This window comes from Adiantum capillus-veneris, chromosome 29 (assembly GCF_014529385.1).
Source record: "Adiantum capillus-veneris isolate H3 chromosome 29, ASM1452938v2, whole genome shotgun sequence".
In the NCBI taxonomy this organism is placed as follows: domain Eukaryota; kingdom Viridiplantae; phylum Streptophyta; class Polypodiopsida; order Polypodiales; family Pteridaceae; genus Adiantum; species Adiantum capillus-veneris.
The window spans coordinates 127200945-127218320 of NC_140959.1; the positions used below are offsets into that span (position 1 = coordinate 127200945).

The 17376-nt window shown below is 42.4% G+C and overlaps 1 protein-coding gene across 1 annotated transcript; it reads right to left on the reverse strand.

The window, feature by feature from the left end:
* Window positions 1-5985: 5985 nt before the first annotated feature.
* LOC147419904 (uncharacterized) lies at window positions 5986-6489 on the reverse strand. Its single transcript, XM_086505341.1, has one exon. The coding sequence runs from the start codon at window positions 6487-6489 to the stop codon at window positions 5986-5988; it is 504 nt and encodes a 167-aa protein (XP_086361467.1).
* Window positions 6490-17376: the final 10887 nt, after the last annotated feature.

The following is a 17376-nucleotide window of genomic DNA, read 5'->3' on the forward strand; positions in this document are numbered from 1 at the left end:
ACTCTACACTAATGAGATCTGGGAAACATGCAAGCTGTCTAGGCACTAGGGGTGCCCTCCTTCCTCCATGTGCTTGTTTCCATGCTTCCCTCTCTTGCAAACGCCTAGACTTTGTCATTGTCCACAAGTCCACCCACTTGGTCATAATCTTTGCATTGAGAATGAAAAAGTGATCGACCACTCGGGATAGATTCATATCCATGTTAAGTAGTTTCCCCTTTCCACTTGTCAAGTGTGAAGTCATCCTTGAATCTTCCTTGTCTGACCACATGCAAGGCATTGAAGGATCAACTTGTGCCAAATACTCTGATATGTAAACAAATGCCTCTTGAACAATCCACCCTTTGGCCATACATGCCTCTGGTTGAGACCGATTCGCACAAAATCTTTAAGAGTCTTTAAAAACATCTCCAAGAAGAACATCCATCGTGCGTGCACTACTCCACATATAGCTATCTCCTCCACCACGTGAACCAAGAGGTGCATCTGACTAAGAAGGACTGATCGAGGAAATGTATCTTCAATGGCACACAGTTTCTGTTGCAAGTGTTTGAGTAGCAGGGATAGCATCTATTTCGATTTCCTTGGAGCTCACAAATCTACAAGAAAACACACAAGGATACACGAAGTGCTAGTTGAAATTGTTGTGTACATAAAAAACGTGTAGTCGAGTGGAATCTTATGGTGTACCTTACTAGCTCTCCTAATTTGAAATTAGCGTCCCTGACTTTCTTGTCCCGACATATACACATACTCACCGGCAGAATGAACTATAATGTAAATCAGGAAAAGGAAAAATGAGTGAAAGTCATACACACAAACTATAGATAGAACAGGCAGTATGAAGATTACCTGAAGCATCTTGTGTCAATCGTGGGACTTCAACCCATACAATTGAACGCCTCCACCCTTCTTCGCTTTTGTGAAATCTCCCTTTAGCGACCTCATGTATCCTGTTGGTGTGCGAATAGAGGCAATGGTACCCTTCAACTTGTCTAATTCTTCTTTTTCTAGCATCCATGGTTCTTTAGGAAGCACAATCTTTCCATTTGGGGCACGCCGTGGAGGGGCAGAAGCGGGTAGACGTTTTAAAAGCCTCAAATCCTCCCTCACACCCAAAGAGTCCTTCTTGCCAATAATGTGGTCCCATAGTGTTTGGGCTACATTCTTGAATATGTGCATGGGATCGAAGAGGTGTTGTATTTTTAAGCCCTTGCAATATGGAAACCTTAAAAATATGGAATATCTTAACATACCTTTTGGTGGAGAACACGGAGCCGGATTGTGGTTGTGGTGTTCCTCCCAAATGGTTGCCCAATCTGCCATTGTGAGCTTTAGAGGAGCCTTCCCATTTGTTGGAGCCTTGTGCTTGATATGCCCTTGGGGTAAGAAACGATGGTTGTTTGGATAGATTACCTTGCGGAAGGAATCTAGCCTCTCCGTCACCAACGATGGCCTGCAAGTAGGACAGGCATTGTGGCCCGATGTGGACAACCCTGCATACATATTATATGGTTAGAGAGATGAGTGAACTAAAGTGAGATAAAGGGAGCTAAAGGGAGAGAGGGAATGAAGGAAAGAGAGATAGAGGATAGGGGGTTACCAGAAATCTCTCTAAGCCCAGGATAGTTGTGCATAGTCCACATAAGGATTCCCCTCACTTGAGCACAGTACTACAAAGAAACTGCAATGTAGTTCAACCATCTACAAGTGGAGAATGTTAGGTAGACCAGGACAACATTTCCACATTCATATAATGTCTTCAATCAGCAACCAGTAATAGATCTTGATATTATCATCACATCTGCCCTTTCTTTTTAGAATAATGTTTGTTTAAACCTTATGAGACATGGCCTTCCAGGTTTTATTGTCATTTCCATAATCACATCTGCCCTTTCCTTTTAGAATAATGTTTGTTTAACCCTTATGAGACATGGCCTTCTAGGTTTTATTGTCATTTCCAAAAAAGCTAAACATAACCATCAACAGAGTCTAGGTAAAATGAAGGGTCCAACAAGCCAAGGGTTATAAAAAACCTTTCAAATCCATTAGTAAGAAATTTTCCATGAGTTCAAAGACCTAACATCTCCAATGTCAGTAAGAAATGTCAGCAATGTCCCTCGATCCCATTAGTGAAGCCAAGTAGTAAGCTCATTAACATTCTTGTTCAAAAAAACCTTTTAGGAATGCAATAGTAAGATCCCAGCAAGATCCATTCTGGTGTAATACCATAAAAAAAACTTACCATTTAAGTGAGGACTTATTAAGTTTATCCGACCACAGACAAACACATTTTCAGTGTCAGCATTAGTCCACAATTAGACAAGTGTTCATACATTTCCAAAGTCATCATGGATGCATACAGCCAGGGTTTCATGGAAAACCAAAATCAACCAAAGTTTCCTCCTCCAGAAACATAACAAAACAAGTGATCCCTTCATTATTTCCTTATCGGAGTTTAGCTATAGTATTCTCATGAGCTAACAATACCAGTTAGAGCAAATGTGAACCTCAAAACTTCCTGCACAGCAGAGGATTTGGTAGCAGCCATGGAAACAGTATCTCAACACTCACGCACACTTATGCAAAAAAGGGGGAAAAGAAAGGAAGTTGACAGGGCTAGTGAAAGCTAAGTGAGCACAAGAGCTCACCTTTATACCAGTTTTCGGTGCTCAAGACGTCCATGAAGGATCTCCACAGGTCGGTACCTCCACGTCTGTGTAGGGTCCAGGCCCTCCACTCCATATGTAACAGCGCGGTGGCCAAAACCCAGTCACCTTATCACAAGTCAATCCAAGAAAAACAAAAAACACGTCTCCATCATTGAAGGTCAATAAATGATGAATAGGTGGTGCATGTGTGTTACCAAAAGGATAGTAGTGTAGAGTTAATCATAGGGTAGTTTGTCATATGCAGGAAAAAAGAAAAAGAGTTGGTCATTCCAGGTCAGGACCTTAAAAAGTCTTTTATCATAATAGTGGGGTAGTTTTTTTTAGAGAAATAAATTGTTATCCTTATCAAGTACTGAGAGAGAGAGAGAGAGAGAGAGAGAGAGAGAGAGAGAGAGAGAGAGAGAGTTCTTTTTACGTTAACTAGAGGCCAAAATTGGCCTATAAGACAAATCAAAGTACAAGAGGTGGGTGTCCTCTATGTATCCCTAAAGGATAAAAGGTTCATAAATAAAAGGTAGTGTCCTATGTAATGTTGTGGTACAAAAAAGTGTGGAGGACTAATGGAGCTCTATATCTAGAGGAAAAAATGCAATCCTATATATTCAAGGGGTTAATAATCATGAAAATAATATCATATCTCTCTAGCTCCATTCAGTCCCATAATCAGGGTGTAGAACATAGTGCATGGGCAAGTAGGATATGAACAAACTGCAAAATGGCAGTGGGATCTGTAAAAGTTTAGATGTGCCTCTCCTCCATATTTGTGGGATTAGTAGTAGTGCTCCTGGATCTCTTGGATCTCTCTTTGGTGCAGTCAAAGTGCCCTACATCCATGAGTACGGGGGCGTTCGCAAGCTCTGATCTCCTCAGCCTGCTGTAGAACGACCCCTTGCTATGTAGTCAGAGGTGGTGCTACTGTGGTCCTCCCAAAAAAAACTATGAGTTGTGTCTATCACTGCTGTCCCATACTTGATGATGTATGTGTGAAGGAATGGATAGTAGGCATGCGTGTGTGCAGCGAAGAGAGAGAGAGAGAGAGAGAGAGAGAGCACGACACAAAATGTGGGTGGAGCTCTCAAACTCATTGTATGAGCACAGTGTGAGAATTAGTGAAAGCTCCTTATTCTTTGTATATTGTATAAAGAATAAGCACATAAATGTGGGCGGCCGGACATTGGCCGACAGACACGGGTAAAGCACGGTGAGGCACACTGCCTTTACCAAACATTCTGGGATCCCAATAAACGCTATGTGCCAATAAATGGCGAGAAGACTAGCCTACGACTAGTATGTACAAGAGGTGAGAGAAGACGACTCTCAACTTATGTCCACTGGCTCACTCCAAGTACGTAAGTACATCTGTAACCGCTCTAGCATGAATGCAACGTGCGTACCAGTGGGGCTAGATCCACGATGACACTCTTGCTGCTCAAGGTATTGAGTGACAACCTGCAAGGCTCCACTATGCACAATGCCAATGTCAGTCATCATACGACTGACAACTCCCACTACCAAATGCACCAACCGCATAAGCAAGTTCAGGTCTTGAGACCAAAAGGTCAGATATAAGAGACCTGAAAGCCGATGAAACATGCACTATGTGTGCCAACCTATCCCTGCCAGCAACCTCAGTGCCATATACATCCTCATCAGGAACCGCCTGACTATGCATCGCCATGTCAGCATTGTCTGGCAAAGGCATATCTGTTGAGTGACTGCTGTTTGAAGGACACTGTCGCCCTCAAACGTACCAGACGCATCATAGAACAATGCATCGGTCTCTGCCTCAATTGATGTCACCTTAGATGATGACTGACCAAGCTGTGCATCCCCAGAGATACCACTGTCTGCGTGAATGTCACCATAAAACAAATGCACAACGTGTCTCCATGCAACACATCCGCAAAAGAGACACACCTCGTCTCTCGCTCCAAAAATGGCTGCAAATACACAGAGACTACACCGCTTCGTGTGTCAAAACTATTGAAAGGGTATACCAGAGCACTCATAGCACCTCTAACTAATTAAGCCCAACACTTCCCCGGAGAGTTCACTATGTTGAAAATGCATACAACACATGTGAACAAGAGGTATTTAAATAATCCCTTTTCTGTAAATTTTCAAGTATTATATGTACCCCATATGTATGTGCTTTTGTAAAAAATTCTAACCTTTATGTATGACATTTTCTCTTTTTGAATTAAAAAACCCCTTGTGTATGTACTTTTTTCTATAAATCTACCTAATTAATAATCCCTTATTTTGTTTGCATGTGCTATCTTACATACTTTTAAGTGAACTCCCTGGGAACACTTCCTGCACGAGAACCTTCAACCCTACATTCTTCAACTCCTCCTCTCTCTTTAGACGCTCTACAACAACCGTAGTCATCTCAATACCACCTTGAAATTCAAGGCCATAGTCTTGCAAAAGCCGCTTGCCATCTGCAAGTCCTTTAGATGACACTTGGAGCTCTCAATATAGCTTTGAGAGGCCCTTGCGTCAATGCAGGGCCCTTGAGTGGAAATACAGAAAGGAGCTGAATCCGGAAATCAGTAGGAGCGAGAGCTGAACGGCATGATTGCACGACAGTCAGAGCTCTTATTCATTGCTATGGGAGGCACCTGCGTCAACGCAGGGCCCTTGAGTAGCAAGCAAAATCGGGGACTCAGTAGGCAACCACTGCGTCACTGCAAAAGCAAAAGTGATCGAGAATCCGGAAGCACCCTTAGCTTTGGGAGGCCCTTGCGTCAACGCAGGGCCCTTGAGAGGCAAGCAGAGAGAAGCAAGAATCAAGAATCCTACATGTTGGGTGGCCTCGCTCCTCTCCTAGTCCTTGGAGATGATGTGCTTGCACGCGAGGCACCCCTCCTGACCATCTTCTCATCCTTGTAGATGCTTGCTATCCTGCTAGAAAACAATACAAGCCGTCCTTCACACTATTCAAGTTAGCTAACTTTCTTTCATTGACGGTTCACATCAGTAGTTCTCTGTTCCTTCTGCTTCTTAGGATGGTACGTCAGCTTACCATATTTGGAAAAGGCTAACTCGCCATGAGCTGCAGCGTCTTTTGAGCTTTTGGTCCTTGTGCATCTATGGAGGCAGTTTGGGCCAATGCTCTGAGATGTGCATGAATGATTGTATTGCCCCCTTGTTGTAGGGCAGTCTTGGCTTGTTTCTTCAAGTTTTCCACATACACAACTGCCTAGTTGATCTTTTCCCCTTGTTCTACTGCCTTCAAAAAGTTGTAATTTTTGGTCAGCATGTCCTCAATTCTGACCATGAACGTCACATTTTGGAGGAAGAAGGCCATCTATGCCCTTCTTTCAGCATCTGCAACATCTTTTATATGGTGCATTGTTCCTTTCCTTGGTATCTCATTGGAGATTGGATAAACCTTGTTGGGTTCTATGCTGCCTTGGTTAGTGAGTCCCAAAGATTTACTCACTAAAGCTTCATCTACCAGCACAGGTTCCCTATTCTGCACCACAATTGTGTCTGTCTCACATATGTTTTTCATAATGTCCATGGATCCTTCAGGGTTAGCCAGGCCTTGCCACTTCTGAGAGATTAGGGTGTCAAACCCCATGTCCTTTTTCCAGGCCTGATGGACTTTCTTTGTCATGTTAGGTGTTACTATGGATGTCTGCATTACCAAGGGTTTCCTTGTAACAGCCTCTATTGCCTTACCCTTTGCCTTCTGCTGCATAGGCATGGCTATTGTGGCTTCCATGTGTTTGCCCTTGGTCTTTTGCTGAGCAATCGTTATTGTCTCTGGTTCCATCTCCTTGCTCTTAGTCTTCAGCTGAGCGGCCATGGTGATAGTATTCCCGTGCGTGTTGTTTGTTGATCGCTTGCACTCTTATGTTGCATTGTGGAACCTTTGTTGCTCTTGCAGAATGTGGCTAGGGAGAGTGCTAGGATGGCGCAACATAGGTTGAGAGCGCAAGGGTCAATAAGAAAAAGATAAACAAAAATTCTAAGGGTGTGTCTTTAGTTTGGTGTGGCCACGACCTTTGCTTTTGACGTATTGTCAAAATCCGAGCTGATTTTGGTCATCATTAGATGCATGCCTCTTTAATGCCCTAATCACCTTTGTGCTTAATTATGCATCACCTTTCATCATTCTTTTCCTTCCTACTCTGATCATTACTACTCTTACTGAGTGACTGGGCCAAAGTATGGCTTGTGTCCATTGACCAGCTGTGTGTGGATTGTTCCATCCAAGTTAATTAACCTGAATGCCCCCGGAGTTTCTTCTTCCAAAACTAAGAATGGCCCAATCCATTTGAGCTTCAGTTTGCCCGAAAATTTCCCAGTTTAAGAGTTGTATACTAGGACATGATCACCCTTTTTAAACTTCTTGTACTTGCCACGTCTATCAACCCATGCCTTCCTTCTTTTTTGAATGACTTCTACCATCAGGGTGCTTTCTTGCCTCTCTTGCTCCATCTCCAAGAGCAATTGTATTCTTTCCTCCCTGGATTTATCCATGGGTAGTTGACTAGCAATTGCTACCCGGAGTGAAGGTATCATGAATTCCATTGGGACCACTACCTCTAGCGCCAATGCCAACCTGACAGGAGTCATTTGTGTCGCTACCTTGTATGAGGTTTGTAATGCCCATAGTGTACTATCCAATTTTTGGTCCCAGTCTTTCTTGTTGGCTTCTACTATTTTCTTAAGGATTTTGACTAGAACCTTGCTAGTGGACTCCACTTGTCCATTGCACTGAGGGTGATATACTATTGATTTCTTGTGGATTATCATGTGCTTGATTGTGAGTTCCTTAATTCCTTCATTCAGGAAGTGCTTACCTTGATCACTGACAATTTCAACTAGGCAACCATACCTAGTAATAATTTGTTGATAGAGAAAGTTTGTTACCTCCTTTGGAGTGCTCCTTCTAAGTGCTCTGGCTTTTGGCCACTTGGTCAAATAATTAGTGGCCACTATGATGTACTCACATTGACTTTGGTGTGATTTGGGTTTAATTGGCCCCACAAAATCCAAACCCCATTTCATGAATGGTTGCAAATAATGTATGGGATGGCACTCTGTCCCTGTCCACGGGCTATCCCAATCTTTGACATACATCACATTGCTTAGTGAATAGATAAACATCTTTTGATAAGGAGGGCCACCATAGCTTGGCTTGCAAATTTTCCTCTTGGTAATTTCTCTTTCTTGGTGACCTTTGGATATGGCTTGATGTGCTTCTTTTAGTATCCCTTTTTGTTCATGTTGAGGTACACATCTTTGGAGTACTTGGTCTATCCCTTTCTTGTATAATTTTTCGGCTATCATGATGAAATCTCTGCTTTGAAGTGCAAGTTGGCATCTCCGGTCCTTGTTCCATTCTTTTGGAAAACTTAGATCGAGTAGGAAATTCCTAAGATTCTCATACCAATTTCCTTCCTCAATATGCATTAGCGCAAACAGTGCTGCATCCGGTAGTTCTCCTACCTTGATACTCTAGACCTTGCTCCTCAAGCCGAGATAGAAAATCAGCAATGGCATTTTGATTCCCATGCATATGCTGTATAGCAAAGTCAAATTCTTGGAGGATCAAAATCCATAGGGCCATTTTTCCCACCAAGGAGGCTTTATTCACTATGTATATCAATGCCTGATGATCTATATGCAGTATTACTTTGTTGCCCAAGAGACAATGCCTAAATTTTGTAACCCCAAAGATCACAGCCAGGGCCTTCCTTTGTATGGTGTTGTAATTCCTTTCTGTTTTGGAAAGGCTCTTACTGATGTAATAAATTGGTTTCTTATATCCCATGTTTCCAATTTGCAACAATGCTCCTCCCAAAGCTCTATTTGATGCATCTGTGTACATATGAAATGGCTTGGTCCAGTCTGGGCTCACTAAAACCGGTGTGGTGGTGAGCATCCTTTTCAATAACTCAACGAACTACTACTAACATTCATGCGACCACATAAATTGTACATCCTTTGTGGTTAGTACATACAAGGGACATGCTACATGTGCAATGCATCTCACAAACCATGAGTGCAAGTTAAATTTTCCAAAGAATCTTTTGACTTACTTTGTTGTTGCTGGTGGTTCCACATTCACTATAGCCCTCACTTTATCAGGGTCAATAATGATTCCTTATTTTAACATAGTGTGACCTAGGAGGACTCCAGACATCACACTAGATGCACATTTCTCCGGGTTGAGCCTAAGAAGTGTATCCTGGCATCTTTGCAGGCATAGCCTTAAATGAAAGAGGTGCTTGGCCTTGTCACCAGCTACACTAAAATCATCCACAAGGACTTTCATGAAGTTTGTTAGGTAGTCATAGAATATTTCCATCCTTTGAAATGTGGCTAGTGCATTCTTCAGCCCAAACATCATCATCGTGGCAAAAAACACTCTCCACTCTGTGATAAATGCCATCTTATTCCTATCTTCTAGTGCCATTATCACTTGGTTGTACCCATTGAACCCACGTAAGAAGGTGTAATTTTTTTTTTTTGCCTGCCACCTTGTTTAATAAGGAGTCTATGAATGGCAATGGGAAGGGGTCAAATATGGTAGCTGCATTGAGCCTTTTGTAGTCTACACACACCCTTAATTTCATAATCTTTTTTGGAACTACAACTATGGGTGATATCCATGTTGCTTTTTCCACTAGGTAAATGAATCCTACTCTCAACAATCTATCTATTTCTTCCTTTACTTTGTTTGGCATAGTTTGGATTCATCCTGTACCTTTGATGTTTAACTAGAACTGCTCCTTCTTTTAAGTTGATCTTGTGCTCATAGAACTTAGGCTCAATGCCTTCTATATCCACATAGGACCAGGCAAAAACATCCTTGTGTTCTTTCAATAGCTTGATAAGCTACTCTCAAAATCCCCTTTCCCATTCTTGACTAATTTTTATCATTCTTTGCTCTTTTGCGGTGCCAATGTTGACCTCTTGTAGTTGATCTGATTTTACCCGTGCTGATGGCTTGCTTTCCTTCATTGCTTGGTTCTCTTCCCATGCCTTAATTTCCTTCTCACTTTACTCCTTGCCATCTTGCCCCAGACTCATCAGCTGGTGTTCTTTTTCGATCAGCCCTTCCAAGACTTCTAATTTGGATTTTCCTTCTTTACTTATTTTATCAAGCATCCAATCCACATGGACTAAAAACAATGGTACCAAATGTGGATTTTGTTGTAATAGTGTCTCTTCTTCATCCTTCTCTAACCCTTCACCCATGTTGCATGTTTCTGCATATCTTGGTGTTGATGCTAGGTCCCTCACAGTTTTTTAGTCCTAAAATGAATATATTTTTTTGTTCCAATCGTGCTTCACCTTTGCATCTCTCAACCACGGTCTTCCCAGCAATAATTGATAGAAAACCACCACTCCTTTTTGCATTGGCAATACTACCAAATGTAAGAGGAATTCCATGCCACTGATGTTGGCTTTGACATTCCTTACCAATCCTTTTGGTATCACTGTCCTGTTGTCTACCATCCTCTATTTGGCACGCACAAGCTTCTTTGTGATTGTCCTATCACAGATGGCCTTGTAGTGCTTAGAATTGGTATTGTCAAATATGGCGCTTCATGGTTGAAATGTGAAAATCCAGTGGGATGAAAAGAGATCAACTGCAAAGAAGGAAGTCCCATGCAAACCATCCATCCGTGGGGTCAAGGCACGGAGGTTTTTATCTAAACCCCTAGGAATACAAGTTTTAAAGTTAATAAAACATGGAAGAATATATAACACATCTTATGTTAGCAAGGTCGAGTATCAAAGCTGGAAAAATCTACATATAGCAGTCAAAGATCAAGAACCAGCTACACGTAACGCCAAGGCTGAGGTTTGGCATTCAATAGACATGCCACTTTTGATGTGCGATATGAACAAGTTCAAGGAGAATCTCAACCTTGTAAAAAAATCATTCAAGACAGCATGGACAGACACACAGATTACTCACTACATGGTATTATTGTGCATTTTGATTCTCTTTTATGTGTAGCTATGTGAGTGTAAAACATTCATAACAATTTGCTTTCATATACAGCACATCATTTTCAATCATTTAGCATATTTTATAGAAAAGTATGGTAACCGGCCATATGGAATACCCAAGGTATCGAAAAGTCTCATTACATGACTAGAAATGTCTACTTCAATCATACACATGCAACATGGCGGCTTTTGAGTCAAGGCTAACAGTTTGAGAGCACTATTTGAATGGTTCTATCGTAGAATCATTCATCGAATGCAGGCAAAAGAAGTCTTAGCCTCTTCAAAAACAACACAAGCCATCAAGCATTTACAACGAAAGAAAACTAAAAGATCATTGGCATACAACAGCTGGAGTGCTCAGGAAGGTCAACAAAGGTGGAGAGAGACAATGGAGTATGTGAACCACAAGTGGAGAAAGATACTCTGAGTTGATAACATTTGTACAAAGATTTCAATATTTCTGTTAGATGTTCTCTTAATACAATGTCTACTATTGTGGATCAAGATTTTGAAGGTTGTATTTTGTTTTCTGGCACATCACCCTTGTAAAAAATCATCAAATGTTTTCCATAATCTAATAGTTCAGCTGGGTTTTGTATGCCAAGTGCTAGTGCCATTGCTGTGTAAGTGTAGTAGTACGCCGCACGACCACCTGTATTGCCTGGAGAATAACCAAAACAATCTCTGGCAAACACATTGTCCACGAGAATCACTTTATCTGGCATTTTTGGGTAGCATTGGTCCACCCAAGAAGCATGATAGTGTCTTTAACGTGAAAGTTGTTGTTGTACCCTCTTGTGACATTCCATTGTGAAACACTATTATTGGCCCCTCGCAAAGCTTTGAAATATATTGTGCTAGGGCCGCATCCCTTTCGTGATACTCTTGACTCCGTCGTCGAAGGAAGTCATCCTTCTCAGCAATCCATGACTGCAAATGGCAACGCTGAGAGAGAGAGAGAGAGAGAGAGAGAGAGAGAGAGAGAGAGAGAGAGAGAGAGAGAGAGAGAGAGAGAGTTACCATGAAGCTCTCATCCTACAAAAAGAGCTCTTCCTTCCATAGATCCACCAACGTAGTTGACTCCTGACCTGAATGGTTAAACCAATTCTTTACTTCTTGGTTACTTGTTGATGGTTTTAGGCTTTCTTTGATTGTTTGAAAGGTGGCTTCATCAGGTAGTGTCTCTTTGTATTTTTCAGCTTCAAAGCACCGTTGGAGGCATTCCAGTGGATTGTTGGATGTTTCCATTGCCTCATCATTGCTACTATCCTCCGACAAGAATCCACTCCTCTTCTCTTGGAATCTGGAAATGATAGCCAGGGAGAAGTCCTCCCTTAAACAAAAGATGCTTTGCACATCATGTAGGAAAATATAGGTCCTGTCTCCAATGTTGAACTCAGGCACAACAGGCAACATCATCTGAGCATGCTTCTCAGTGAAACCAATGACATCCAAGGGTAATTTGATCTCTAATGTTTTCGCAGAGAGCATCCTACTTTTTTGAACTTCAATTGCTTTTGCCTCGAGGTCACTTGTATCTTCAACCTCCTCCACTTCTTTTATGTGCATTTTCTCCTCGTCTTCTTTGTCTGGTGCTGTGTCTTGCTCCTCCATAACCTCATCAGGATTTTGCATAAGCATCCCAAACAGGCTGTTCAAGTATATCAGAAAGCCAAAGGATTCTTGAATAAGTTTGCAGTCTTGTCGTGCAAAGAACAATGAGAATGTCGGCAAGAAGGTGGCAATTCCCTATAATTCTTTAGTGCTTGTTTTTTGCCACCGCAGTCATCGAAATGCACCACAACCATACTGGGTAAAACAACCCTCCTAACCTGCACCTTGATATCGAATCTATCTTTGTGAGGCTACAAGAAGTCCCTGTGCTGAGCTAGAAGGTCATCAATATCAAATCTTGAGTTAAACATAGAATGGACCATATCATATTTGTCCCCAGCACCCGACGAAGTTGCAAAATTGAAAAGCCTCTCATCAATTACTGCTGGCTCTTCCAGAGAAGGCACTTCCTCTTTGCCTTTTCCTTTACTTGCACAAGGACTACTGGCTGGTATATCAACCTCATCTGAGAAGTTGATGTTTCTTTTGGTAGTATTTCTTTTGACAAGTACTTTGGGGGGTGAGGGAACCTGTTGGCTTCCCAACATCTCTGACTCATATTCACATACCGATGCTCCTTGATCCCAGTGTTAGGTGAAGTCAACATTTCTTTTGGTTGAAACTCTAAGAAACCGAGCATCTAAAGGTTCGAATCCAGGAAAATGCTTTGGATCCACCTTTCGTCGCTTTTGTCTTCCACATTGCAATCCTAATCAGTAAAAGACTATGTTAGCTCTTTTGTGTGTGTGTGTGTGTGTGTGTGTGTGTGTGTGTGTGTGTGTGTGTGTGTGTGTGTGTGTGTGTGTGTGTGTGGGTGGGTGGGTGGATGGGTGTGTGTGTCTTAGAGCGCGCGCGCGCACACACACACACACACATAGATACCAGTTAACACCTGGTGAAATTTCTCTCTCTCTCTCTCTCTCACACACACACACACACACGCACACACACACACACACACACACACACACACACACACACACACATATTTTTTAATGTAAATGACTCTCTCTCTATCTCTCTCTATAGGTTCTTGACCTATATTTTTTTGATGCTAATCAGCATCAATTCTGACTTAAGTAAACTCCCCCTGTTTTGGAAGCCTCCTCAGGGATACTCTTCTTCTTATCTCCATTCTGGATTGTTGTTATGTCCTTGGCTCCTGCACTAATACTCCTATAACACGCTTTAATCTCCTAAGATTATCCTTTCCTCCTACCTCCTCCTTTTCAAACTTTTCTTGAACTAAATCTTAAAATCTGAACTGTGGGCTTGCTCTTGCCTAACCAATGGGAAACTGCCCCTCGTAAGACCCTTTCTCTGGGATAATTGGGTTTAGTAAAAACCCCCTCTTGGCCATTAAAGGGAATCACGTGAGGAGTTATGACTCTGCTGAGGGCGGCGTGTCCTCCCATCTCCATTCTCTAGACTTCTGATAGTTGGCACCCCGTGACTACTTTTTGCTGCATGCTGGCCCACTAGCTCGCTTCTTCTCCTAATATTTGCAGGGTGGCATTCAGCCTTGACTAGCGACGCCTCTGCTACAGTCTACTTTGAGGATAAGTAACAGTCGATGCTTCATTTAGCATCACTCCTTGTACCAGAGCATTGGTGGGGTTCTTTGAGCCACATGGTCTTACAGGGGATTGAAGGCTAAGCACCTCGTTATTACTAGGGTATAAAGGTGAGCACATGCTCACTTAGTTTTCATTCAGCCCTACTTGTCATCTTCATTATCATTGTGAGAAGTCCGTGTCTACACCTTACAATGGCTCCTAACAAAAAGAATGGTACCGAATCTTTTGAGGTACTTACATAATTACTCAAGCATTTGTACATATTTAATTGATGTAGTCTGAAAGGCGTTTAGAATACATGTGGGAATGGAGAACGTTGGATGAGGCCTTTGGCAAAATGAGCTAAAGGGCATCCTTCTGGCTTGCTTTACAATGGTCTAATGGTTGAAATGTTACATTGTCTTGCTATAACCTGCATTCACATCTTGTACAAGATTTTTGTATGTTGGACTCTTGCTGGCTCTTATTAGGAAGCTAGCATGAACTTGCCCTTTGCTTACTGTACCCTTTGCAACAATACTCTATATGGGTCTGCTTATATTTAAACAACTAGGCTCGAGCCTTCTCTACTGGTGCCCTGGTGGAAAGGGTACTCATTGTAAAAGTAACTTATGATTTTAATAAGTGTGGACTTCTTTCCACCTACCTCTTTTCCCAAAGTCCTTACACCTAATTCCCACATGGACCCTTTTTACCTATGCAAGTCTCAACATGTGTCTATTCCCACCTACCTATAATTCACATGTGATGGATAATTCTCTCCCTCAACTTGTATATAAATCCCACTAGCTGCCCTCATTTGTAACAAGGTCTTCACTCTCCATTCAAGTGCAATCTATTGTCATTGCTCTATTTCTATCTTGCACTCTCTTATGTCTTGACATTAGCATATTAATTAATAGTGATATTAATCACATTTAAGTTAATCTCTAAGTTCTCACATGATATCAGAGCACTAGAACTTAAGATTAGTTTTTCTAAATAGCGCTAAGAGTCTTCCATCTCTCTAGCCCACACTCGAAGCCTCACTCTCCATTCTTTTCAAGGAATCCGGAACCTCGAAAGATGGCCGAGTTAGCTTCTTCATCTTCCGCATCCACCTACAAGCCGCGCTACATTATCGACAAGCTTAACGACACTAACTACCAAGTGTGAAAGATTCAGATGGAACTCTACCTCACGTAGCTGCAACTTCTGGATGTCACGTCAGGAGTCGAAGAGCAACCTGACCACCCCAAAGACCCCAAAGACAAAGATTCAACATACTTCATCGACACCTACAATAATTGGCATAGTAGAAACAATAGTGCCAAGATGGAGCTCATTCTCCATTGCCAAGATCGGCAAGTCCAAATGGTGAAAAAGCTAACTACTGCTAGCGCCATTTGGAAGTTCTTCGAGAAGAACTACGAGCACACTGACCTCGTCTACCAAGTTTCCCTGATCAAGAAATTGTAAACACTACCATGCAAGAGGGTCAGTCATCCTCCAAGTTTTTGGAGACGTGGCAAATACTTCTAGATGAAGTACTTATCTCAGGGCTTGACATCCCTGAAGAGCTTCAAAGTATGCTCTTATTGGCTTCTCTACCTGAATCATGGAGAGCCTTTATCACTGCACAAGCCACTATGGCTAACTTGCAGCTACAAAATCTTGTAGCCAAGATCCATCAGGAGGAAACGCTTCGCGACCACACTAGCAGCTCGCAGAAGTCCACAGCACTTGTCACTATGACAAGAAACTCACGCCCTTACAACGGCAAGAAGCCTCAACATTTGGGCCCTCCTCGACAACACAATAATTCTGGAAGAAAGTCGCAATTTCAAAGCCACCACAATCACCAAAATTCAAAGCAATGCGCCAATTGTCATCGCTTTGGACACCTTACAAAGGACTGTCGGCAACCACGCAATCAAGGTAATCGTCCTATCTCTCACCCTAACCTATATCCTTCTTACCCTCAAGGGGGGACACGCCATGGCCAGTCATCTCCTTTTATTTATAGTCAAGCTCATTATGCTGACATATCTACTTATGATAGCCTATCTTATCCTTTGCAACTATATGCCACCGCTATAGCTACTTCATATCCCAATATCTCGCTACTTGATACGGGCGCCGCCCATCATATGACATATCACCTACACTCGCTATCCAACATCACTTATCTAGAACACCCTCTAGAAGTATGCCTCGTTGATAACAGCATCCACCTCGCCAAAGCCTATGGAGATGCTGTCATTAACCTACCTAATGGCCTACACACCACTATTTCTCACGTATATTATGTCCCTGGTCTCAAGAAAAATCTCATCTCTGTCAGCGAGCTAACCGGACAACGACATCATCATCAAATTCATGCGAGAAGGCTGTCACATTTCGGCACTAAACAAAGATAATCAGTATGTCACACTTTTGGTCCCCAAAACCGGGCGTCTTTATCCATTGGGTGACTCATCGCCTGCACATGCATCTGCATCATCCGTAAAAACACAAGAAAACACACTTAAATGGCATTATAGACTAGGACATATTTCTCAACATGTTTTGCACCAACTCACTCATCGCCAACTTGCACTAGGTCTTCCCAAGCACCTCACTCACGTCACACTTTGTGAGGGTTGCATTCTTGCTAAAGCACATCATGTCCCATTCCCCACTTCATCATCACGAGCCACTACACCTCTCGAACTCATCCACTCAGATGTTTGTGGCCCATTGCCCGTCAACTTCCTCACTGGCAATAAGTATATGCTTACTTTTATAGATGATTTCTCAAAATACACAACTACTTACTACATGGCCGAGATATCCTCAATCTTCTCTCATTTTTCCACATTCAAGGCATTAGTTGAAACTAAACATGGCTGCCACATTAAAACTCTCCGCACAGATCATGGTGGGGAATACACTTCTCATGCATTCAAAGATCTATGTCTCTCTGTTGGTGTTCGACATGAATTCTCCATCACCAACCACCCACAACAAAACGGTCGTGCCATGCTTCTCCAAGCTAGCCTCTCAGACACCTATTGGGAAGAAGCTACCATCACTGCATGCTACATTCAAAACCGCATTCCATCCACCTGCAATCCTACTACTACACCCTACACCCTCTGGCACGGTCACCCACCTCATCTTGGCCACCTTCGCATCTTTGGAAGCATTGCATACCCACTTGTGACGCAACCTTTATCAAAACTATCACCACATGCTCAACGCACAACTTTTGTCGACTATGGTGATCGCTTTGGCATCAAGGCATACCGCCTCTATATCCCAGACCATCACAAGTTTATCTTTGCCCGCACTATCGTCTTTGATGAAGAATTCATCATCTCAGGCAAATCTTCTTCACCATTGCACCCTACATTCTCATCACCAGTCCACTCTTCTCATCAATTTTTGTTGACGGCCTCATCCACACACACACACACCCATGCAAATTTCCCCGGGGAGGTCACCTAATAAAAATGTAACCTATCACGTGAGTTCAACAAAAGGGTATTTAAAGTTCTTGAAACTTACAG